Source organism: Crinia signifera, chromosome 4 (assembly GCF_055691185.1).
Source record: "Crinia signifera chromosome 4, ASM5569118v1, whole genome shotgun sequence".
In the NCBI taxonomy this organism is placed as follows: domain Eukaryota; kingdom Metazoa; phylum Chordata; class Amphibia; order Anura; family Myobatrachidae; genus Crinia; species Crinia signifera.
In genome coordinates, this window is record NC_139220.1 from 267293392 (window position 1) to 267319619 (window position 26228).

The 26228-nt window shown below is 52.2% G+C and overlaps 1 protein-coding gene and 1 long non-coding RNA gene across 5 annotated transcripts in view; one reads left to right on the top strand and one right to left on the bottom strand.

Annotated features, from left to right (window-relative positions):
* The window catches only part of LOC146075349 (disintegrin and metalloproteinase domain-containing protein 9-like), a 93615-nt gene that overhangs the window by 24903 nt on the left and 42484 nt on the right, over positions 1-26228 (bottom strand). For all 4 annotated transcript variants that reach the window (XM_083184495.1, XM_083184494.1, XM_083184496.1 and 1 more), the window contains one exon: positions 11508-11583. In XM_083184495.1, coding sequence (XP_083040621.1) covers positions 11508-11583 — 76 coding nt within the window. The remainder of the gene's footprint in view (positions 1-11507; positions 11584-26228) is intronic.
* Positions 16665-25180, top strand: LOC146072585 (uncharacterized). The gene is made up of 3 exons (XR_014473203.1): positions 16665-16758; positions 20209-20318; positions 25032-25180. It is a non-coding gene; the product is annotated as an uncharacterized LOC146072585 (long non-coding RNA).

Consider the following 26228-nt stretch of genomic DNA (forward strand, 5'->3'; position numbering starts at 1 on the left):
GGGTTTGTCGGGGCAAGTGTCACACTGGAAAATAGTTTGCTTTCTTATTCCCTTTTTATAGCAAACTTTGCACCTTTTTTGTGTCCTGCCCTTTTTTCCAGTGGAGGGGATTTCATCAGGAAAATGCTGCCCTGGTACAATACGGGGGCCAGTACTAGAAGTACTGGGGCCCTCTGCCTGCTGGTTCCCAAATATTAGGCCCTTTATGACTTCTTCTTGAAAGTGCATAAATGTCCCCCTCTGGCCGGTAGAACGGAATAGCACGTAAGCGTTATACAGTGCCATCTGGATGATATACACGAACAGCTTCTTGTACCAGATTTTTGTTTTCCGCAGGGCACTGTACGGCTTCAGTACCTGATCTGAAAGATCCACTCCGCCCATGTACCTATTGTAATCCAGGATACAATTAGGTTTTGAGGTGTGGGTACTGGTACCTCGTACAGGGACGGAGGTGGTACTGTCTCCGTGAATTGTTGTCAGTATAAGGACATCCCTCTTGTCCTTATATTTGACCAACAACATATTTTCGGTGCATATTCCCCTGCTTTCACCCCTTCTCATTACTTGGGCAATGTGCGTTTTTGGGAGGCCTCTTTGGTTCTTGCGCACAGTACCGCAAGCTGCTGTACCTCTTGAACCAAGGGCCTTAAACAGGGGGATGCTGGTGTAAAAGTTATCCACATAGAGGTGATAACCTTTATCCAGGAAGGGGTGCACTAAATCCCAGACAATTTTTCCACTAACACCTACGAGGGAGGGGGGGCATTCTGGCGGTTCAATTCTTGAATCCTTCCCTTCATATACCCTAAACCTGTGGGTGTACCCTGAGGTGCTTTCACACAGCTTATACATTTTTATGCCATACCTTGCCCTCTTACTGGGAAGGTACTGGCGGAATTTAACCCTTCCTTTAAAATGTATAAGGGACTCGTCTATGCAAATGAATTTATCTGGGATGTACATCTCTTCAAATTTGGCACTGAAATGATCAATGACCGGCCTGACTTTGAATAGCCGGTCAAAGGTGGGATCATCTCTGGGTGGGCACTGTGCATTATCGTTGTAATGCAAAAAAAGGATCGTCTCAAATCGAGCCCGGGGCATGGCCATACGGTAAAGTGGGGTGCTGTACAGAACATCTGTACTCCAATATTGCCTAATTTCTGGCTTTTTTACTATGCCCATATGAAACACCAGACCCCAAAACGTCATCATCTCTACTGCATCTACAGGGGTCCACCTAGCAAATGATGACGTGGGGTTTTGAGCAATAAACTGCTGGGCATATAAATTAGTTTGGTCCACCATTAAATTTATAAAATCATCAGAGAAAAATAATTTGAAAAAGTCAATTTCTCTGAGACCTGTGGAATCAAATTGGATTCCTGGCATGGCCAAAAACTCAGGAACCTGGGGCTCAAAATTGTCTGGTGGTGGGGTCCATACCAGATCAATTATTGGGGGGGGGTCTCAGCTGCTCTACGGGGGCGTCTTTGAGGGGGTCCCTCATCACCAGAGGAGGAAGAGGAGCTTAAGACGAATCCTTCGAATTCCCCGCTTGCATCACTGGCTGTGTCAGAGTCAGAGGCAAGCATGGCATATGCCTCCTCCGCTGAATACATTCTTCTGGATGACTGTGATGACATTTGGGATGACATTTGGGATGCCATTTTTATTTTTGTGTTACTGGTAGTGAAATGTTTCAACACGTGTATAGTGTAGGGGGGGGGGGGGTACAAACTTTATTTCAACCCGGGGGGTATGTAGTGTGTAGTGTGTATGTAGTGCAGAAAAAAAAAATACTTTATACAAAAAAAAAAATTGAAGGGGTTAAAAAAAAAAAAAATTGAAGGGGTTAAAAAAAAAAATTGAAGGGGTTAAAAAAAAAAAAAAAAGGTCCTGCGCCAAAAATTGAGCACAGATGTTGGTCAGTAACGTCCGTCACTGAACAGCGCTCAAAGGCAACAGGAATTTGATCAAAAAAATAAATAAATAGATCAACCCTGTGCCGAAAAAGCTGATCAGTGATGTACGTCACTGATCAGCGCACAGTGGCCACAGGACACCCACAAAATCACAGTGTGTGTAAAAAAAAAATTAAAAAAAGACCCCACAGCACCCACAAAAAAAAAAAAGGTGATCAGTGATGCGACACTGATTACCAGTGAGGGGCAGCAGGTGCACAACCTTTGGTGCAACTGACAGTGCAACTGGCAGCAACTGACAGGTATATATAAAAAAAAAACCTCTGCACCCCCAAAAAGTTGCTGATCACCTCAGATATAGTGATCAGCACAAAAGGCGGGGGCAGCAGACACAAAATTTAGCACTCTCTATCACTCTCTGTCACTATCTCTCTCTATCTCTCTATCTCTCACTATCTATCACTCTATGACACTGCAGCAGCAGCACTGACAGTTATATATATGAAAAATAACCCCTGCACCCCCAAAAAGTTGCTGGGGGTGCACAAAAGGGGGGCAGCAGACACAAAATATAGCAGTCTCTATCACACTCTGTCACTATCTCTCTCTATCTCTCTATCTCTCTATCTCTCACTATCTATCACTCTATGACACTGCAGCAGCAGCACTGACAGGTATATATATATATAAAAAAAAACCTGCGCCCCCAAAAAGTTGCTGATCAGTTAATTTATACTGATCAGCACAAAAGGGGGGGGCAGCAGTCAGTTATATAAAAAATATATAGCACAATCTGTCACTATCTCTCTATCTCTCTCTATCTCTCTCTATCTCTCTCTATCTCTCTATCTATAACTCTATTACACTGCAGCAGCACAAAATATAGCACTCTCTGTCACTAGGCCTCTCTATCTCTCTCTATCTCTCTCTCTCTATCTCTCTATCTAATAACTCGCAGCAGCACAACACAGCACAACACAGCACAGGATGTCACAAGAAGAAGCAAGATCCAGGCAGTGATCAGGTAAGTATTTAGCAAGGTTCTGGTCAGTATATGGCGGCAGCTGGGCACGGTGACCGCACTGCACGCAATTCCAGACCGGAATGGCGTCTGCAGTGCAGTCACCGTTAGTTTAAACCCCCCTCCATGGCTGTGATTGGTCCGTCGGTCCGACGAACCAATCACGGCCTTTGGGGGCGGGCGGGGTGAGGTGGGGTGACACCAGTGTCACCCTTACACCCCGCGGTGATTGGTGCTGTACTTTACAGCACCAATCACCTCCGATCCCGTGTCACCGGCGAACGTTATTCGCCGGTGACACAGAAAACGCTGTGAATGGCTGTTCACACTGAACAGCCAATCACAGCGATCGCCGACGGGGGGGGGGGCGGCATCGCAGCCCCCCCTGGGCATGCAGGGACATGTCTGCTGTCAGGGACAGCAGACATCGTCCCTCTGTCACTGCGTCTCTAGACGCAGTGACAGTTTGAAGTCATGACGTACATTTACGCCATGTGTCGGGAAGTACTTCCCGACCATGACGTAAATGTACGTCAAATGTCGGGAAGGGGTTAAGTGGATAAAGGGATTTTTGTAAGAACTTACCGTTCGAATCCCTTTCTCTGATATGGTCCTGGTGACACAGCTTCACATTGGGATGTAGGAGGGTCCGCAGGAGCCAGGCACCTATCCTAAAGCTTTTGGAGGGTAGGCTCCTCCCCTACTGCATCCCAGATTCCTCAGTTCAATCTTTCAAAGCCACTGGAATACATTAACTCAGTACAAACAAATGCACATATTATATGCACAATTTTAAATTTAACTTTTCAACCAATTATAACATGAAACATCATGAACACTGGCATACTTACTGAGCGTAAGGGAGGGATCGCTGTGTCACCAGGACCATATCAGAGAAAGGGATTCGAACGGTAAGTTCTTACAAAAATCCCTTTTTCTCTTTCAATGGTCCTGGTGACACAGCTTCACATTGGGACGTTCCAGAGCCGGTCCTTTTGGGTGGGTACGCTCAGGTCTGCAGTATTCATCACTGCTCGCCCGAATGATGCGTCCACCGACGCGAACTCATGGAACCTATCGAATTTGGCAAAATTATGAACAGATGACCAAGTGGCAGCACTGCAAACCTGCTCAGCTGTTGCCCCATGTCGAACCGCCCAAGAGGTGGCAACCGACCTGGTGGTATGCGCATTAATCCTGGCCGGTACAGGCCTACCAACTTTAGTATATGCAAACGCAATAACAGAGCGCAACCACCTAGCAATGGTCTGCTTAGAAGCAGGCCAACTAAGTTTGTGTATGTCATACAAAACCAGTAAAGTATCAGTCTTTCTGACACTCTTAACTCTGTCCACATAAACGCGCAAGACGCGCACAACATCCAAATTCCTCAATTTGTCCCTTTTCCTAACAACCCTCTGGGGGTTGAAACACAGGCAGAACAATCTCCTGATTTAGAAGAAAAGCAGAGACTACTTTTGGTAAAAATCTAGGGGTACTGTCCGAAAGGCAGCCCTATCATCATGACATATAAGGGAGGAATACTTGTAGAACAAAGCAATCAACTCCGATATTTTTTTTTTTTTTTTTTTTTCTTTTTTTTCTGCTGACGCCACCGCCAACAAAAATACCAGCTTCCCTGAAAGGAAACTAAGGTCAACCGACCTTAACGGCTCAAAAGGCGCCTCTTTAAGGTACTCCAGAGCCAGAGATAATTCCCCTGGTGCTACTGGTTGGTTGTAGGGAGGTTTCAATAGATAAACCCCCTGCAGGAAGGTCTGTACTTCTGGTTCTAACGCAATCCTTCTTTGGAAAGAAAAATTGACACGGTCGAGATATGTACTCTGAGTGACTGAAGGCCTAACCCAGAGGAAAGGCCCTCCTGTAAAAAACTCCAACAATTTAGCCATTTTAAATCTCGATGTGCGTGACCTCTGTCTTACACACCACCAAATATAGGTCTTCCAGGCCCCAAAATAATTTACAGAAGACACTGACTTTCTGGCTTTCCTCATTGTGTTAACCACCGCCTCTGAGAATCCTATATTCCTCAAAATGGCGTTTTCAACAGTCAGACCGTCAAAATTAATCGAGCTGAATCCAGCTGGTTGAACGGTCCTTGTTTTAGAAGGTCTGACCTCAGAGGTAGACGCCACGAGTCCACAGAGAATCTCTGAAGCCTCGAGTACCAGGATCTCCCTGGCCAATCTGGGGCCACTAAAATTACTGGAATTGTCTGGGCCTGTATTGTTTTCAACTCTCTTGCCAGCATTGGAACTGGCGGAAAATCATAAAGAAGATTCCCCTCCCAGGGGATAGTCATGGCATCCACTGCTTCTGCCAGTGGATCCCACATCCTGTCATACAACCTGGGTACCTGATGGATGAACCTGTATGCCTTCAGGTCCCTATCCGGGGTTTCCCCCTTATTGTAATCTAGTGGAATACTTGTGGATTCAGCCTCCATTTTCCTTTCATCAGTTTCTCCCTGCTCAGGAAGTCGGCCTCTATATTCTCCACTCCTGGTATGAAGATTGCTGATAATGCTAGAACATTCTGTTCCGCCCACAAGAAGATTCGGGACACCTCCCACATGGCCAGATTGCTGTGTGTGCCTCCCTGGTGATTCAGATATGCCACAGCTGTGACCTTGTCGGTCTGAATGCCTAAAAGGGAGCTCTTGTAATCTTTTCTCCCGCCAGAGAAAACCTCTTCCACACAGCCCTCAGTTCCAAGATGTTGATCAGTAAGGCAGACTGTAAAGTATCAGTCTTTCTGCTCTAAAGTGCACAAGCCCTGCAGACGCAGGTCCATGACTACTGCCCCTCATCCTCTGAGACTGGCGTCGGTAGTTTTGACTACCAACCAGCTCCAGGACTGCAGGGACCGACTCCCCCGAAGGGAATCCACCTCCATCCACCATTTTAGGAAGGATCGAGTTTCTGAAAACAACACCATTTGTTCTGACCTCATGGTCTGAGTGTTCCCTGTCCACTGGGACACTCTAGAGTGGAACCTGGCGAACTGTAACGTCTCGAAAGACACCACCATCTTCCCCAGCAGTTTGAGGCACCTCCATACTGCTGTGCTCTGAGACCCTAGGATCTCTTGTACCAAGGCAGCCAGATCCCTGGCCTATGCCTCTGGTAGAAACACCCAATGCAACTGGGTATCCAGACCAATCCCCAAGAATTGGAGTCTCTGTGACGGCACCAACTGAGACTTTTGTAAGTTTTAAAAACCAGCCGTGAGCCTGCCAAAAACCCAATGGCTTTTGCCAAGTGACTCTTCAACATGTCTGCTGACTCCGCTCTGAACAGCAGGTCGTCCAAATATGGGATCACAGTGTTTCCCCTCAGTCGAAGCACAGCCGCCATTACAGACATTATCTTGGTGAATACCCTTGACGCTGTGGCCAGGCCGAAGTGCAACACCTGGAATTGCAAGTGCATGGTCTCCTATCTCAATAGAACCTGATGTCCTGGGTGAACAGGAACATGAAGGTATGCGTCCTGGACATCCATGAACGCCAAAAATTCTCCCTGGTCCAGGCTACACAGCACTGACCGTAGAGACTCCATTTTGAAATGGTCTACCCACAAATGGATAATTAACGACTTTAAATTGAGAATCGGTCTGAAAGACCCTTCTGGTTTGGACACCCGACACAGAGTGGGATAAAAGCCTTTTTTCCATTCCGCTCTGGGGACCGGGATCACCACACCCTTCTCTAAAAGAGAATGAGCCGCTCCCAAGGGAGCTGTACGGAGCCGAGCCCCTTTTGGTATTGGCGTGGGAATGAATCTTCTTGGAAGAAGACCCTTGAAGGGAATTCTGTAACCCTGGGTTATAATTTCTAACACCCAAGAATCCCGGTCTAACAATGCCCATGCGTCTTTGAACAGTGTCAGATGTCCCCCCATCTTGACCACCGCCGGGCAAAACCCTTGGCAGTCATGCAGACGGTTTGTCCTCTCCTTTGTGTTTGGTTTCTTATGAAAGGAACCAAATTTAGACTTTAGGACCTTTCCCCTGAAGGGCTGTCCTCAGAAAGACGCACCTCCTCTAAGGGAGGGCCGCAAGGCTGGCCTGAAAGCAGAAAGCCTTGATGTCTGCTTGGCTGCAGGGACTGGCAGGACAGTATCAGCAGCAAGTAACAGCTTTCCTTTAAAAGCTATTGTCTCTAAGGCTTTCTTAGACACATTATCTGCCTCCCAAGCCTTAAGCCAGATCACTCTCCTGGCATTTACAGACACTGTGGAAACTCTGGCAGCCATTTTGAGAGCTTCCTCTCAGACTCCAATACATGCTCTGCAGCCGTTTTTAAGCTTCTCTGCAAGCAATAACACACAAGGGTCAGCGTGTAAAATAGTGCACAAATTTCTGTCCCGCACGATCATGGCCTTAGAGACCCAGGCTGAAATCCTCAGAGGGCGTAGGGTGTATCCCACCCCTTAAAATAATGCTTTGAGGCTACCCTCCAGCTTTTAGTCTGCGGAGTCCTTAAACGCTGCTACCCCTTGTACTGGTAGCACAGTGGCTCCACCTGAGGTCTTGATACACGTGCCACAGAAGCATCTACCACTGGGACTTTTTTCCAGAGGTCAGCATGCACCTCAGGCATGGGGTACAGGCTTAGAAATCTTTTAAGTATCTGAAGCCTTTTATCAGGGGTTTTTCAGGCCCCTTAGCAGGGAGATATCAGATTCTTTACGCTGTCTCATAAAAAAAACAACCTTTGCAGGAGTTTATCCTTCACAGACAAATTTAATGCCTGTTTAACAGCAGTAATAAAATCCTCTACCCCTGAGGCTGAGGACTCTTCAGAAATATCACCCTGATTGGTATGTCTGTGTACTCTCCTTCCTCATCAGCAGCTAATAATGGCACTGAATAAGACCTTTTAGGGGTCCCCACAGAATAACCATAAAACTTGTGCAACAAGTAATTTAAACCTGCTGATTCCCATAGCAGTATCCTGCATGACCAGTAATAAATCAGGATCTGTCTCGGTCCGAGGCACAGAGCTAGGGGACTGCTGAGAGAATGGCACTGGTCTAGGGAAGTTACCAGCCATCACTCTGCCTGTCCAGTAATGCTCCAAAGCATTTTTTTGACCTGCCTAGGGCTTGGCCCATGCAAGTTCCGATGTACTACCCTCTGGAGTTCACTCCCCATGGGTTTCACAGCAGCGCATATAAATACATAAGCCCCCCTCAGGGACAATTCTCAGTGTACAACCACTGCAAGCGCTCAATGCATTTAAGGCTCCCTCCCCCAAGACCACAGGCTGTTGCTCAGACCTGATGTTCTCAATAACACGGTCACAGCATTAAATGTACATACATTATATACAGTGTACTCAGTCACTTAGCTTTCTGTAGTCTTCAGAATGGGGAAAGCGAAGCCCAGGAAATCCAATCACTCTGTCAGGATCTGTAAGCCAGCTCAGCTCCGCTGCAAGCGTTCCGAATGGCGCCAAAACAGAGTGAGGGAAGGGATCAAGTCCCTGCTGCTGCGGGGTCTGTGACTTTTGGCGCCAACTACCCCCAGACAGCCGCTCCCATTGTAGGATCTCCTTGTTCCAGTATCTCCCCCTCAGCTGGGGACCACTCGGAACATGCCTGTAACAACACTGCTGTCCTCTCATATCAGGAGCTCAGTGTGTAAGCTCCGCATAAAATGGCCGCCGCCATCACGGAGCGCCTGTCCCCCATGATCCCCACCTAGCGTGAAGCCGGTTTCAGAGCGCTCCGGAGCCCAGGCAGCTTCTTAAAAGAAGCTGTAAGCGCTGCACAGGGAGGCCAGACAGCGTCTCCCATGTGCACAGTGAGCTGACAGGACGCGCTTCTGTCAGCTCCTGCTGCGCTAGCAGTGTGAAGATTCACTAATGAGAATCCTCACACTGTGCCTACCTAGCTAGTGTAAAAGTTAATAAAATAATAAAAACCCTAACTAGCTCTACTCCTTCGGCTGCTCCGGCAGCCCTTTAGAATAGCACCCACTCCAGTGGGCACCTAACACGAACTGAGGAATCTGGGATGCAGTAGGGGAGGAGCCTACCCTCCAAAAGCTTTAGGATAGGTGCCTGGCTCCTGCGGACCCTCCTACATCCCAATGTGAAGCTGTGTCACCAGGACCATTGAAAGAGAAATATACCATTCTTACCATTGTTCCCGGAATGTTCCTGGTCTCCCGTAAGAGCAGGCCGCTCTGCCGCATTTCACCCACTTCTCTAGCATACTTATCTACGTTTTTCTCCCCTCCTGACCAGGAAAAGCCTGGTCGTTTGTAGGGGGCATGGTCGGCAGGAATGTGGGACAGTCAGGGGGCATGACCAAATCATTGCATCATCATGGCTCCGCCCTGCTACACAGATCCATAAAAACAGGCATTGCATAGTGGGGGGGCAGGGCTTGTTTTATTGCAAATCACGTCATTGAGCCTCCATTTGTCAACTCACTTGTGCTCTGTAAGTGGGCAACCAAGAGGAATGCGGGGTGTCCAGGGGTATGCAGGAGACTTGCCATCCTTTCCAGGTGCCGGGAAAGCCACCTGTTTTTTTGGTTGTCACCTGGCCATTCCGGGAGGGTAGTCGAGTATGTTTCCTGGTGAAATGGGCATTGGGCATGAGGGATGGTGTGCTGATGTAACTCGTAGTGCATAGTGGTATCATGGCCCCATGCAATGCTGCATCACAATGCTGCACCATCATAGCCGTGTGTTTGGCCATAATTACATGAATTGCTACTTTGGAATGTTCTGTAGAGGAGATTAAAAAAATAGGTGAATGTGATATTCATTTGAATGTATCACAACTTGCACCCAACACAAATGCAATAGGCGAGAGACCACGGGTGACATTCTATGGGATGAGAGTTTTTCGCACGTCAGGTTTTCGCCCATTATCGCACTTTTTTCAAATCGCATTTTTGCCTTGGATTCGCATATTTAATGAGGTGCGAGTTCCGGCAAGAAAAGTGCGATTGAGTGCGATAAAGGGCGAATTTTCGGCATGAAAATGTACGATTTTTAGGCATGAAAATGTGAGAATTTGAGCTTATGTGCGATTTTGGGTTTGTATTAAAAAAAAAAAAAAATTGCGTGGGGTCCCCCCTCCTGAGCATAACCAGCCCCGGGCTCATTGAGCCGGACCTGGTTCCAAAAATACAGGGGACAAAAAGCGTAGGGGTCCCCCGTATTTCTGAAACCAGCCCCGGACTCTTGGACCGGTCCTGGTTCCAAAAATACGGGGGACAAAAAATCTGGGGGTCCCCTATATTTTTAAATAAGCACCGGGCTCCAACAGCCCACAGTGTCATGCCACAGCCGGGGGACACTTTTTACATAAGGTCCCCCGGCCGTACCATGAGCACCGTGGCTGGTCAGCCTTGGACGGGGTACCTGGAGGAGTGGGGACCCCCCCAATAAAGGGTTCCCCCCCCCCAAGGCTTCACCCATCCAGGGCTGAAGCCCGGGGCTGTCACCGGCGTCCCTGGCCAGTGGACGCCGGTCTGATGGTGTAAAATCTTTCAATCCTAACATTGCTTTATACAGGAGAACTACAAGTCCCAGCAGACCTCCCCCGCAGGCTGGGACTTGGAGAACCACAAGTCCCAGCATGCGGGGCATTAATGGGCCCGCTGGGACTTGTAGTCCACCTGTAAAAAGAATGTTAAAAGAAAACACACACACAGAAAAGTAAAACTTTATTACATACACATCCACACACCTCACTTTTACACAAATATACTTACCGATCCAGGATCCAGCGCTGGTCTCCCTTCTGCAGCAGAGCCGGCTACCCCCGCACTGACAGCGGGGACAACCGGCTGTCTCCGATGCAGCTAACAGCTTCTGTCGCGTTGTCCCAGCGCGACACAGGCTGAGAGCGTGATTGGGCGATGCGTCTCCATGGAGACGCATAGCTCAGCCCTGATTGGCTGAGCTATGCGTCTCCATGGAGACGCATAAGCGAAGACGCTCTCAGCCTCTGTTGCGCTGGGACAGCGCGACAGAAGCTGTTAGCTCCATCGGAGAAAGCCGGTTCAGCCCGCTGATAGTGCGGGCTGACCGGCTCTGCTGCAGAGAGACCAGCGCTGGATCCTGGATCGGTAAGTATATTTGTGTAAAAGTGAGGTGTGTGGAAGTGTATGTAATAAAGTTTTACTTTTCTGTGTGTGTGTTTTCTTTTAACATTCTTTGGAATAAAGGGATTCAGTATGAAATCCCGGCGGTCGGGATCCCTGCGTTTAAAATCCCGACGCCGGAATCCCGACCGCCGAAATCCCGACAAGGGGGGGACGTGGATCGCCCCCCCTTGCGGGCTCGCTGCGCTCGCCACGCAGCGGGCCCGGTGCCTCGCTACGCTCGGCACGCTAATTTATTCTCCATCCAGGGGTGTCGTGGACACCCACGGAGGGAGAAAGTGTCGGGATTTCGGCGGTCGGGATTCCGGAGTCGGGATTCTGAACACCGGGATCCCGACCGCCGGGATTTTAACTGCATCCCGAATAAAGAGATACATAGGTTTCATTGTTGAGAATGACTGTTTATACCGTAAGTACTGCTCCATTGCTGTGAGAACACACTTTTCCAAAGAGTGTTGTGCCAATTTCTGAATGATGTCCACCGCTATTGAAGAGTAAAAAGAAAGAGAAGATCCAAATAAACATAGATGACTTATTGCTAATATGCCACTTCTAGTTGCCTGTTACATTTTAGTGCTCTTTACCGAGGTGAAGCAGGAAGAAGCAGCAACAAGATTTATTAACATCTCGGATGTCAAATTGAGGGAGTGAAAACTGCCAGACCCCCCACAGCACATCGGCCTAGTGCTGATGCGCTGTAGCTTACCTCCTGGATCAGATCACTGGGCATGTGCAAGATCTCATGAGTCTCATGAGATCTCACATGCAGGCTGAAGCCACCAAATGCCAGAGCTAGGCACAGTGCTGTCCCTGCTGCAGTATATAGGCTGTGATATTACATCTCCCTGTCTATCTAGAATGCCAACCAAATAATGGCGTCCTGTTGTGTGAGGGAGTTAAGTGGCTGCTAAAAAAGAGAAGCTATTGTTTTCTTGGGTGCCTCTATCCACAGGGAAGAAATTTATGTGTGTGTGCAGCAGTGGTTAAAGTGTGTGGGGGGGGGGGGGGGGGGTGGAACTGAGTTCCACCTCTTCTGGTGGTGGGTGAAACTAGTTCAACCTCCACCTTGGCCCTGCACAGTAATTCTAGCAGAAAAGCATTATAGTTTGCAGGTTGTGCCAAATACCCCACCACTGGCCCTGGCTTGACCTAAAGGGGAGAGAGGAGGGAGGATTTAATGGGCAGAGTGAAATGAGTTCCACCACCTCTACAGCACCAATTTAACCCCTGGTGTGCAGAGATATATATATATATAATATATATATATATATAAGTCCAACAGGTGGATGTCACTCGAATATAACAATGAACAACAGGAGGCAATAAGTTGGTCAACGTTTCAGGGGGCTTCCCCTTTTATCAAGACCTGAATACAGTATGAAAAGCAAACATATATATAGGAAATAAAGACTTACAAATCTGTGCACCCGACACCTTGGCCACGCAGCCCGTCCGGGGTCCGGTGACGTCACTCGTGCTCGTCCGCGCTGACCGCCGGTCACCCCCGGGGGCGTGGCTACACCCCGATGCTAACCAGACTCCATGGCAACAATGTGCTGAACGTAGCTCCGGTGCAGCCTACCAACTGGGAAATGTCCATAGGGCTGTCAGTGCTTAGTGCTGGCGGCCGGACTCCTTCTGGGGACCAGATGTACACGGATGGCTGGAAGCATCTGTGAAACAAACAATAAGTGATAAATACAAAAAGGGAATGAAGACTGTGGATACAGGCATATTGTAAAACGGCATGACATGATAATGGGCTAAGAGAAGTACATGGCACACAATGAAAGAGCACAAAGCAGGGCAGGGTTTACACACTGTGCAATAAATCTGCCACCCGATTGGCAATACGCTGATTTGGCAGAGAAAACGCCAATGCAATGGGGGTACACACTATGCAATATATCAGCCAACAAATTGGCAATCCACTTTGTGTCTAACTGAATGAACTCCGGGCAGAACAGTGTAATGAGAACAATGGAAAGGATAGGGAAGAGACAAAAGATAATTCATAAGAACGCAGTATATGAAAGCATCTCATTAAGTCCTTTCGGGTGCACTGTTTGAAGAGTGAAAATCCACAAGGCTTCTCTCTGAAGCAGAGTGCGACCCCTGTCGCCACCTCTTCTGTCTGGGGGCACCCAATCAATCATTTTAAATGTAATATTAGACAAGCTGTGTTGGAATTCTTTATAGTGTCGCGCTACAGGTTGATCTGCAGCCCTGCCCTCAATGGCTGCACGAATGTGGGACCTGTGTAGAGCTATTCTTTCTTTAATCTGGTGAGTGGTTTTACCGATGTACAGTAATCGGGTGGCAGATTTATTGCACAGTGTGTAACCCCTGCCCTGCTTTGTGCTCTTTAATTGTGTGCCATGTACTTCTCTTAACCCATTATCATGTCATGCCGTTTTACAATATGCCTGTATCCACAGTCTTCATTCCCTTTTTGTATTTATCACTTATTGTTTGTTTCACAGATGCTTCCAGCCATCCGTGTACATCTGGTCCCCAGAAGGAGTCCGGCCGCCAGCATTAAGCACTGACAGCCCTATGGACATTTCCCAGTGGGTAGGCTGCACCGGAGGTACGTTCAGCACATTGTTGCCATGAAGTCTGGTTAGCATCGGGGTGTAGCCACGAGTGACGTCACCGGACCCCGGACGGGCTGCGTGGCCAAGGTGTCGGGTGCACAGATTTGTAAGTCTTTATTTCCTATATATATGTTTGCTTTTCATACTGTATTCAGGTCTTGATAAAAGGGGAAGCCCCCTGAAATGTTGACCAACTTATTGCCTCCTGTTGTTCATTGTTATATTCAAGTGACATCCACCTGTTGGACTTATATGTATTATAATTTTGGATGCGCACCGAAGCTAGTTGTCTCATGCTACAGAGTGCCGGACTCCCTTGGACCTATATATATATATATATATTGACCCCTTGAAGAAGTCACATAGACGAAACGCGTCGGGTATCTGACCTCCTACCTTCTCAAAAAGATAAGCGTTCTTTATTGAATTTGCTGCTATTACTATTCTACTTTTTATCCATTGTATTTTGTACTTTTTATATCCCATTCCCCCTTTTTATATATAAAAACTTTTTTATATATGTTTTTATGTATCCTTGACTCCCTAATATTTTAAGTTTGATTTCATAGCAGTCCGCCCCCCTCTGGTCATTTTTGTATATTTGTCTTATATTGTCATAATAAATTTTTTATATTTGATATTTTTATATACTATTTATTACTTCTCACAACAATTAGTCGACAAGGTCTTATTCCTTCCCTGCACATTTTTCTATAAGTATTATACCGGTACTTTGTTACTTTAAGACGGGCTGACACCCTATATCAATAAGGGAATATTGTTGTTTTTTGTATATATCTATTAAAGCATAAAGTGGCGCCACTCATCCAAGGATAACACACATATATTATAAGGGCACGGTAGTGCCCTTATATTAAGGCTGAATCCAACGAACGGATTTTTCCCATAGGGAACTTTTCGGATGGGGGCATGGTGTTTGAGGGACTGCACCTCAAAAGTGACTGGGCGTACTGAGCTGAAATTTGGCATGTACGCGTAGAATCGTCAACCGGTGCTGCCTGCTAAATTTCAGGGCGAAATATTAAAAAATGACCAATTGGGAGCGATCTAAACTTCCAACTGTCAGTTTTTTTCTGACACTTGCGAAATGACACTTTGTCACTCATGTTAGTCTATGAGGTTTTTTTTGGGAAGGCATAACTCAGGGTAGAGGAACAATTGAGACTTGGGGTTTGTTTTATTAGGTAGATATTGTCCCAGTGGAGTGCCTTTTGGGGTTGAGGATTTTCAGATAGGTACAGTTTTTTTATAATTTAGTGAAACGTCCCCCATTATAGAGATAGGAGGTTTCAACTTGTTGCGCAGCCGCAGAAGCCACAAGGAGGGAGTGTACTCAGAGTGGCTTCACTTGAGTGTACCAAGATGGCCGACTCCCGACTCCCTGCTCGCAAACTGAAATTATTTTGTGTATTAGTGGAATTAGCAGTGGTTATGAGGGTGGGTGAGGGTGTCGCTGTGTGATAATTAGCCCCCCCCCCCCCCGCAGCACCCCCATCACCCTGCAGCTTTCACCTGTCATCCGGCGGCTTCCCCCATCCCCTGCAGGGTGCAGCCTCCACCCATCCCCTGGCGGTGCCCGGGACCTGGCTGTCATGTAGCGGCCGCCCGGGAGCCAGCAGTGGGGTAGCGGCCGCCCGGGAGCCAGCAGTGGGGCAGCGTCTGCCCGGGACCTGGCTGTCGTGTAGCGGCCGCCCGGGAGCCAGCAGTGGGGCAGCGTCTGCCCGGGACCTGGCTGTCGTGAAGCGGCCGCCCGGGAGTCAGCAGTGGGGCAGCGTCTGCCCGGAACCTGGCTTTGCGACAGTGGCTGCCCAGGAGCCGGCAGTGGGACAGCGGCCACCCGGGAGCCGGCAGTGGGACAGCGGTCACCCGGGACCTGGCTGTGCGGGAGACAGAGCTGCATGAGTGGCCACACGGAAAGTAAGTGGTGTCCCCGCTGTCACTACTTATATCCTGTATGACACTGTCCCCCTCAGTCACTCTGTTCCCCTCTGTCACTGTCCCGTGTCCTCCTCTGTGTTCCATTGTTATTGTACTCGCTGTCCCTGAGTCTCCTTCTGTCGCTGTTGTGACTAACTTGCCCCCCCCTCTGTCACTACCCCCCATGGTCACTGTCCTCATGTCCCCCACTGTCACTGCCCGCATGTCCATCGCTGTCACTGTGCCCTCTGTCACAACCCCCTGCATCCCCTGTTGTCACTTCCCACATGTTCCTCGCTGTAGCCCTCTGTCAATGTCCCTTGTCCTCCTCTGTCACTGTGTTCAATTGTTATTGTACCCACTGTCCCTAAGTCCCCTTCTGTTGCTGTCGTATCCCCCCCGCGGTCACTGTCCTCAACATCCCCCGCTGTCACTGTGCCTGTTGTTACTGTCCCTGTGTCCCCCTCTGTCATTGTCCCTGCTGTCCATCCCTGCATCCCCCGTTGTCACTGTACCGCATCCCTCCCTTTCACACCCTCTCGTCCGCTGCCACCTTTCCCCCATTTGCCCGCCATCACCTCACCCCATCTCGTCTGCCGACACCTTACTCTCCCGCGCCTGCCGTCACACCACCCCCCACCACCACACCCACTCTTGCTGTCTGTCACTACACCAGCTTTCGTCCTCGCCATCACTACCGCTCTCACCTCATCACCCACCTTGTCCCACGTCACCTGACCCGTTGCCACCTCACTTTTTCTCACCTCTGGACCCATCACCTCACTCCCCCTCACCACACTGGCTCTCCCCCTTTCCTCTTTTCCGCTCTCTACCCATCCCCTTTCTCTCTCACATGATCTTCTCTCCTCCACCACCTGTCACCCTCTCTGTCCCCTGCTGTCCCTCATATTTTTCTCTCTCCCTTTGTCCCCCCCCCCCCCCCACACACTTCTCATCTTTCTCTCTTCCTTCTCCTACGCAGGAGGGTCCACACCACCACCGCTGTCCTGCTCCAGCAAGGTCCTTGACTGCCATGGAGCTCCTCCAGCTGCTGGGTCTAGGAGGATCCTCGTTGCCACTGCCATCCTGCTCCAGCCAGGTCCATGCCGCTGCTAAACCTGTCAGTGAGTAAGCTGCACACTGCGCACACACCAGCTCTCAGACACCCCCCCATCACTGCTCTGACCTGACAGCTGCACCCCCCCCCCACTATCACTGACCAGACAGCTGTACCCCCCCCCCCCCCCCCCCACCCACCAACCCATCAGTGACAGTAGAACCTCCTGACCCAGGAAAGAAGCGGTCATTTGTCAGATAGCACTTAGGTCGACAAGCATTAGGTCGACACCGTTGGGTCTACATGACTTAAGGTCGACATGGGACAAGGTCGACATGTACACTAGGTCGACATGGGGAAGGTCGACTGGTCACAAGGTCGACATGGGGTTTTTCACTGCTCTTTGAGCCGGCATGTACTGACAGGCGGTATTTCATGCCCTATCATCCACTAGTAAGATTATAATAGTGTGCCGAGCAAAGCGAGCGTTGCGAGGGGCTGCAGTTCAACTCCACCTGTGTCCATGTGTCGACATTTGGGACAAAAAACTGTGAAAAACCCCATGTCGACCTTGTGACCTGTCGACCTTCCCCATGTCGACCTAGTGCACATGTCGACCTTAAGCCATGTCGACCTTACTGCATGTCGACCCAACAGTGTCGAGCTAATGCTTGTCAACCTAAGTGCTGTCTAACATTGAATCCACACCCACCCTGCCAGCACTGACATCAGCTCTATCTATCTACACATGCCCACGCACTCATAGGGTTTAACCTGCTAATAAAACTTTTATTATGATGCCCCTGGCATCTAGTGGCTTCCTGCTTGATGCCATGGGTGTCATACTCGATTCTAAGGAGGTTTTATGCTTGCTGCCAAGGGAGTAGCAGTCTGACAGCCGTGCAGAGAGCTGTGGGCTTCCCGGCTGTCTTCAGGGTGGGTCCGCAGATGTTTTAAATCTCGCGCCAGGCCACCAGCCAATAGGAGCTCCGGTGGCTGGTGACCTGGCGCAAGGTTTCAAACAGCCACGAACCCGCTCTGAAGACAGCTGGGGCAGCCCACCGCTTTTGCCCATCTGTCACACTGTTTCAGTACTGCCGCTACGGACCATGAAATAAAACTCCAGGGGGTAATGGACGGGCGTGTTGCCGAGACACAGCCTGGCATGCATATAGTTTCATATAGGTTCCTATAGTTTCATACACATGCCCAGCTGTGGCTTGGCAGTAGGGTGACCAACTCCTCCCTTTAATCCGGGACACATATTAATTACACAGGTTCTGTGGCAGTTTAAAACCAGGTGAAATGGAGCCTTGAGGTGTGGCAGTTTAAAACCAGGTGAAAGCCAGCCACAGAACCTGTGTAATTAATATGTGTCCCGGATTAAAGCATACCTTCCAACATGACCCTCTCCAGGAGGGGCACATTGCTCTGTTTCTGGACTTCTTCCTTAATTAATGATTGCCATTACCTGTGTTGAAGCATCTTTCTTATCAATTAACCTGTGTAAAACAGGTGATGGCAATCATACATTATGAGGGAAGTCCAGGAACAGAGCAATGGGTACTTGTGTACTAGCACGGCGCCCCGATAATCAGTCGCACGATTTTTTCATCGCATCGCATGCCATACATGCGATGCGACGCGATATCGCCCGATATTGTACAATGGCATAAAATTTTAAAATTGTATGCCATTGAATATGGCATACAATGCCATACAATGGGATGACATGTGATTATAAAATGTATAAGCACCCTAATGCTTAAATGCACCCCCATGCCACCCCCCAAGTATAAACGTGAACCCAAAGCGTGGCGAGCGCAGCGGTACGCGTCCTACGACCTTTTCATACCCCCACTATCCACGTCGGCGTGGAGTTGAGAATAGAAAGTGTGGCGAGCGCAGCGAGCCACCGAGCCCGAAGCGTGGCGAGCGGACGCGGATACCTGTGAAGCCCGCAAGGGGAGGCGGATACCTGTGAAGGTATCCGCCTCCCCTCGCGGGGCTCGCTGTGCTCGCCACACTTCGGGCTCGGTGGCTCGCTGCACTCGCCACACTTTCTATTCTCAACTCCACGCCGACGTGGATAGTGGAGGTATGAAAAGGTCGTAGGACGCGTACCGCCGCCACTAGCGGGCTCGCTGCGCTCGCCACGCTTCGGGTTCACGTTTATACTTGAGAGGTGGCATGGGGGTGCATTTAAGCATTTTAAGCACCCATTAGGGTGCTTATACAATTTATAATCGCATGTCATCGCATTGTATGGCATACAATTTTAAAATTGTAAAATTGTACTATATCGGGCGATATCGCATCGCATCGCATGCGATATGGTCTGCGATGCGATGGGCGCCGTGCTAGTACACAAGTACCGAGCAATGTGTCCCTCCTGGAGAGGGTCATGTTGGGAGGTATGTTAAAGGGATGAGTTGGTCACCCTACTTGGCAGTGCAATCGTCCATTACCTGCAGGAATTTCATTTTTACCCCAGTTCCCCGACCACTCATCTAACAAGATTTAAAAAAAAGAACCACAGTTGGTGCATTTGTATTTTAGGGGTACATGAGTTGACTCATGAGGGCACGGGGCGAATTTTATTTCTATTTCATTGTTTGGGGAGATAGATATTATATATATATATATATATATATATATATATATATATATATATATATATATATATATATACAGTATATATAATATCTAACAATGAGCACATTGTTATATATGACTGATTTAGGGTTAAAATGAGCGATAGTGTTGGAACACTGAGAAAGATTGTTACAAATTATTAGCATTTAGCAAATTTATACAGATACATGTACATTTTAGGATACTCCCTGGTGTGTGAGGCAGAGAATTTCATTTACTTTCACTTCTCACTTGGAATTAAACTATTTTTAAACTAAATAATAATAATATTAATAATAATAATAATAATAATAATAATAATAATAATAATAATAATAATAATAATAATAATAATAATAAAAAAAAACAGAAGTAGGCAGAACCTGTCCACCTACTTCTGTGACATCAGAAGTTGGACAGAAGTTGGATGGACTAAAAAAAAAAAAAGTTTACTGGTTAGAAGAAAAGTTGGTTAGATGTGTGGGGAACTGTTTTAGTTGGACTGTCATGTTGGAGGTTTGAAGTGTTTTGAAAAAGTTGGTCTGAAGTTGGTCTGATGTGTGGCCAGCATAATGCCGGCCACACATCAGAAAGATATCCGTGTGTACCCTGTGGCCCCCTCGGTGTGTACCCTGTGGCCCCCTCGGTGTGTACGCTGTGGCCCCCTCGGTGTGTATGCTGTGGCCCCCTCGGTGTGTATGCTGTGGCCCCCTCCGTGTGTATGCTGTGGCCCCCTCCGTGTGTATGCTGTGGCCCCCTCCGTGTGTACGCTGTGGCCCCCTCCGTGTGTACGCTGTGCCCCCCCCCGTGTGTACGCTGTGCCCCCCTCCATGTGAACGCTGTGCCCTTTAATATTATTATTATTATTATGTTTCCTGCCCAGACGCTGACCACCCCATGGTACCGCCGGGACTGAGGCGCTTCCACAGCCTGCGGACCACCGGGAAGGCAGAAAGAAGCCACCCTGGTCATCAGAGGAGCAGCTGCACCCAGGTAAATCCATCCCCCTCTGTCCCTGTGTGTACCCTGTCCCCCACCCCACTGTCCCTGTATGTAGCCAGCGCCCCCGTGTGTACGCTGCCCCCCCCAGTGCCCCCGTGTGTACGCTGTCCCCCCCAGTGCCCCCGTGTGTACGCTGTCCCCCCCCCCAGTGCCCCCGTGTGTATGCTGTCCCCCCCAGTGCCCCCGTGTGTATGCTGTCCCCCCCAGTGCCCCCGTGTGTACGCTGTCCCCCCCCAGTGCCCCCGTGTGTACGCTGTTCGCCCCCAGTGCCCCCGTGTGTACGCTGTTGGCCCCGCAGTGCCCCCGTGTGTACGCTGTTCACCCCTCAGTGCCCCCGTGTGTACGCTGTTCGCCCCCCAGTGCCCCCGTGTGTACACTGTTCGCCCCCCAGTGCCCCCGTGTGTACGCTGTTCGCCCCCCGGTGCCCCCGTGTGTACGCTGTTCGCCCCCCAGTGCCCCCGTGTGTACGCTGTTCGCCCCCCAGTGCCCCCGTGTGTACGCTGTTCGCCCCCCAGTGCCCCCGTGTGTACGCTGTTCGCCCCCCAGTGCCCCCGTGTGTACGCTGTTCGCCCCCGCTTGTACGCTGTTCGCCCCCCAGTGCCCCTGCGTGTACGCTGTTCGCCCCCCAGTGCCCCCGTGTGTACGCTGTTCGCCCCCCAGTGCCCCCGTGTGTACACTGTTCGTCCCCCAGTGCCCCCGTGTGTACACTGTTCGTCCCCCAGTGCCCCCATGTGTACGCTGTCTCCCCCCCAGTGCCCCCGTGTGTACGCTGTCCCCCCAGAGCCCCCGTGTGTACGCTGTCCCCACAGTGCCCCTGTGTGTACGCTGTCCCCCCAGAGCCCCTCGTGTGTACGCTGTCCCCCCAGTGCCCCCGTGTGTACGCTGTTCGCCCCCAGTGCCCCCGTGTGTACGCTGTTCGTCCCCCAGTGCCCCCGTGTGTACACTGTTCGTCCCCCAGTGCCCCCATGTGTACGCTGTCTCCCCCCAGTGCCCCCCGTGTGTATGCTGTTGAACCCCCCCCAGTGCCCCCCGTGTGTACGCTGTCCCCATCCCAGTGCCCCCCATGTGTACGCTGTCCCCATCCCAGTGCCCCCCGTGTGTACGCTGTCCCCATCCCAGTGCCCCCCGTGTACGCTGTCCCCATCCCAGTGCCCCCCGTGTGTAAGCTGTCCCCCTCCCAGTGCCCCCCGTGTGTACGCTGTCCACCTCCCAGTGCCCCCCGTGTGTACGCTGTTCTCCTCCAGTGCCCCGTGTGTACATTGTGGTCCCCCCCCAGTGCCCCCATGTGTACGCTGTCATCCCCCACAGTGCCCCCGTGTGTACGCTGTCATCCCCCACAGTGCCCCCGCGTGTACGCTGTACCCCCCAGTGCCCCCCCCCCCGTGTGTACGTTGTACCCCCCCAGTGCCCCCCCGTGTGTACGTTTTACCCCCCCAGTGCCCCCCCGTGTGTACGCTGTGCCCCCCCATGTGCACGTTGTACCCCCCAGTGCCCCCCCGTGTGTACGCTGTACCCCCCAGTGCCCCCCCCCGTGTACGCTGTACCCCACAGTGCCCCCGTGTGTACGCTGTGCCCCCCGTGTGTATGCTGTTCCCCCCAGTGCCCCCCCCGTTTGTATGCTGTGCCCCCCGTGTCCCCTGTGTGTATGCTGTTGCCCCTGTGTGTGTATGCTGTCCCCCCCAGTGCCCCCGTGTGTATACGCTGTCCCTCCTCCATTGCCCCCATGTGTACGCTGTCCCTCCCCCAGTTCCCCCCGTGTGTACGCAGTGCCCCCGTGTGTACGCAGTCCCCCCAGTGCCCCCTGTGTGTACGTTGCGCCCCCCCCCAGTGCCTCCCATGTGTATGCTATCCCCATCCCAGTGCCCCCCGTGTGTATGCTGTCCCCCTCCCAGTGCCCCCCGTGTGTATGCTGTCCCCCTCCCAGTGCCCCCCGTGTGTACGCTGTTCGGCCCCCAGTGCCCCCATGTGTACGCTGTCCCCCCAGTGCCCCCTATGTGTACACTGCCCCCCCCGTGCCCCCTGTGTGTATGCTGTTGCCCCTGTGTGTGTATACGCTGTCCCTCCCCCAGTGCCCCCATGTGTATATGCTGTCCCTCCCCCAGTGCCCCATTGTGTACGCTGTCCCTCCCCCAGTGCCCCCCGTGTGTACGCTGTCCCTCCCCCAGTGCCCCCCGTGTGTACGCAGTCCCCCCCAGTGCCCCCTGTGTGTACGCTGCCCCCCCCCCAGTGCCCCCCATGTGTATGCTATCCCCCTCCCAGTGCCCCCCATGTGTACACTGCCCCCCCGTGCCCCCTGTGTGTATGCTGTTGCCCCTGTGTGTGTATGCTGTCCCCCCAGTGCCCCGTGTGTATACGCTGTCCCTCCTCCATTGCCCCCATGTGTACGCTGTCCCTCCCCCAGTTCCCCCCATGTGTACGCAGTGCCCCCCGAGTGTACGCAGTCCCCCCGTGCCCCCTGTGTGTACGCTGCGCCCCCCCAGTGCCCCCCATGTGTACGCTGTCCCCATCCCAGTGCCCCCCGTGTGTATGCTGTCCCCCTCCCAGTGCCCCCGTGTGTACGCTGTCCCCCCCCAGTGCCCCCATGTGTGTGCTGTACCCCTGCAGTGCCCCCGTGTGTACGCTTCCCCCCCATGTGTACGCTGACCCCCCGTGTGTACGCTGACCCCCCTCAGTGCCCCCCGTGTGTATGCTGACCCCCCTCAGTGCCCCCCGTGTGTACGCTGACCCACCTCAGTGCACACCGTGTGTACGCTGTCCACCCTCAGTGCCCCCCTGTGTGTATGCTGTCCACCCTCAGTGCCCCCCGTGTGTATGCTGTGCCTCGTTGCCTCCCATGTGTACGTTGTGCCTCCTTAGTGCACCCCCCGTGTGTACGCTGTCCCCCCTCAGTGACCCCCGTGTGTACACTGTCCCCCCTCAGTGACCCCCGTGTGTACGCTGTCCCCCTCAATGCCCCCCGTGTGTACGCTGTCTCCCCTCAGTGCCCCCCGTGTGTACGCTGTCTCCCCTCAGTGCCCCCCGTGTGTATGCTGTCTCCCCTCAGTGCCCCCGTGTGTGCGCTGTCTCCCCTCAGTGCCCCCGTGTGTACGCTGTCTCCCCTCAGTGCCCCCCGTGTGTACGCTGTCTCCCCTCAGTGCCCACCGTGTGTACGCTGTCCCCCGTCTGTGCACGCTGTGCCCCTCCCGGTGCCCCCCCGTGTGTGCGCTGTACCCCCCCAGTGCCCCCATGTGTGTGCTGTACCCCTGCAGTGCCTTCATGTGTACGCTGCCCCCCCCCAGTGCCCCCCCGGTTGTACACTGTCCCCCCAGTCCCCCCCGTGTGTACGCTCTGCCCCCTGTGTGTACGCTGACCCCCCTCAGTGCCCGCTGTGTGTACGCTGTCCACCCTCAGTGCCCCCCCTGTGTGTACGCTGTCCACCCTCAGTGCCCCCGTGTGTACGCTGTGCCCCCGTGTGTATGCAGTGCCTCGTTGCCTCCCATGTGTACGTTGTGCCTCCTTAGTGCAACCCCCGTGTGTACGCTGTCCCCCCTCAGTGACCCCCGTGTGTACACTGTCCCCCTCAGTACCCCCAGTGTGTACGCTGTCTCCCCTCAGTGCCCCCCGTGTGTACGCTGTCTCCCCTCAGTGCCCCCCGTTTGTACGCTGTCCCCCCTCAGTGCCCACCGTGTGTACGCTGTCCCCCCTCAGTGCCCACCGTGTGTACGCTGTCCCCCCTCAGTGCCACCGTGTGTACGCTGTGCCCCTCCTGTGTGTACGCAGTGCCTCATTGCCTCCCGTGTGTACATTGTGCCCCCCCTGTGTGTACGCTGTCTCCCCTCAGTGCCCCATGTGTACGCTGTCTCCCCTCAGTGCCCCCGTGTGTACGCTGTCTCCCCTCAGTGCCCCCCGTGTGTACGCTGTCTCCCCTCAGTGCCCCCCGTGTGTACGCTGTCTCCCCTCAGTGCCCCCGTGTGTACGCTGTCTCCCCTCAGTGCCCCCGTGTGTACGCTGTCTCCCCTCAGTGCCCCCGTGTGTACGCTGTCTCCCCTCAGTGCCCCCCGTGTGTACGCTGTCTCCCTTCAGTGCCCCCCGTGTGTACGCTGTCTCCCCTCAGTGCCCCCGTGTGTACGCTGTCTCCCCTCAGTGCCCCCCGTGTGTACGCTGTCTCCCCTCAGTGCCCCCCGTGTGTAAGCTGTCTCCCCTCATTGCCCCCCGTGTGTACGCTGTCCACCCTCATTGCCCCCATGTGTACGCTGTCCACCCTCATTGCCCCCCATGTGTACGCTGTCCCCCCTCGGTGCCCACCGTGTGTACTCTGTCCACCCTCATTGCCCCCCGTGTGTACGCTGTGCCCCCCCATTTGTACGCAGTGCCTCATTGCCTCCCGTGTGTATGCAGTGCCCCTTTAGTGCATCCCCCCATGTGTACGCTGTCCCCCCTCAGTGCCTCCCCGTGTGTACGCAATCGCCCCTCAGTGCCCCCCGTGTGTACGCTGTGCCCCCCCGTGTGTACGCTGTGCCCCCCGTGTGTACGCTGTGCCCCCCCGTGTGTACGCTGTGCCCCCCGTGTGTACGCTGTGCCCCCCCGTGTGTACGCTGTGCCCCACCTGTGTGTATGCTGTGCCCCCTATGTGTGAGCTGTGCCCCCCCCTTCATGTGTACGCTGTGCCCCCCGTGTGTACGCATTGTTATTGTAATAATTATTATTATTATATTTCCTGCTCAGACTCTGTCCTCCCCATGCTGCCGCCGGGACTCGGTTCAGCCACTTCCACAGCCTGCAGCCCTAACAGTCTGGTGAAGCCCCGGCGTTGAGTTGCCTCTGCCACCCGGAAGACAGAAAGCAGCCACCCGGGCCATCAGAGGAGCAGCTGCACCCAGGTAAATCCATCCCCCCACTGTCCCTGTGTGTACCCTGTCCCCCATCCCCACTATCCCTGTGTGCACCATGTCCCCCCAATTGTCCCCCACACCACTATCCCTGTGCATACCCTTTCCTCCGTCACTGTCCCTGTATGTACCCTGCCTCCCCCCCCCCAGTGCCCGCCATGTGTACGCTGTCCCCCCCAGTGCCCGCCGTTTGTATGCTGTCCCCCATGTGTACCGTCCCCCCTGTACTGCTGCTGCACCCAGGTAAATCCGTCCCCCCTCTGTCCCTGTGTGTACGCTGTCCCCCACCCCACTATCCCTGTGTGTACCCTGTCCCCCACCCCACTATCCCTGTGTGTACCCTGTCCCCCACCCCACTATCCCTGTGTGTACCCTGTCCCCCCCCAGTGCCCCCGCCGCATGTATGCTGTCCCCCTACAGTGCCGCCCCCCGCATGTACTCTGTCCCCTTCCCAGTGCCCCCTGCGTGTACGCTGTCCCCTTCCCAGTGCCCCCTGCGTGTACGCTGTCCCCTTCTCAGTGCCCCCTGCGTGTACGCTGTCCCCTTCCCAGTGTCCCCCGCGTGTACGCTGTCCCCTTCCCAGTGTCCCCCGCGTGTACGCTGTCCCCTTCCCAGTGTCCCCCGCGTGTACGCTGTCCCCTTCCCAGTGTCCCCCGCGTGTACGCTGTCCCCTTCCCAGTGTCCCCCGCGTGTACGCTGTCTCATTGCCAGGGGTATGTTATCATTAAACATTTAAAAAAAATCTAATTTTATTCTTACACTGAAATTTAAAATTTAAAATAAAAAAAAAATAAATTGAAAAAAGCTATGAAATTACATTGACAAAAAACCTTACGGTTTCACGTGTCCCATTAAGGCTTCTTACACATGATCTCGCATTTCAGAAACCTGTTGTAACTCTTCCACTCAAACGCCAAAAAGCAATGAAATTACGATCATTAAGGCTGACGCCTTAATGGACGTGTTCCTTGCGCAATACAGATATGGTACGCCATCACAGCCTGTGGGTAAGTGCAGATTCAGCACTCTCACA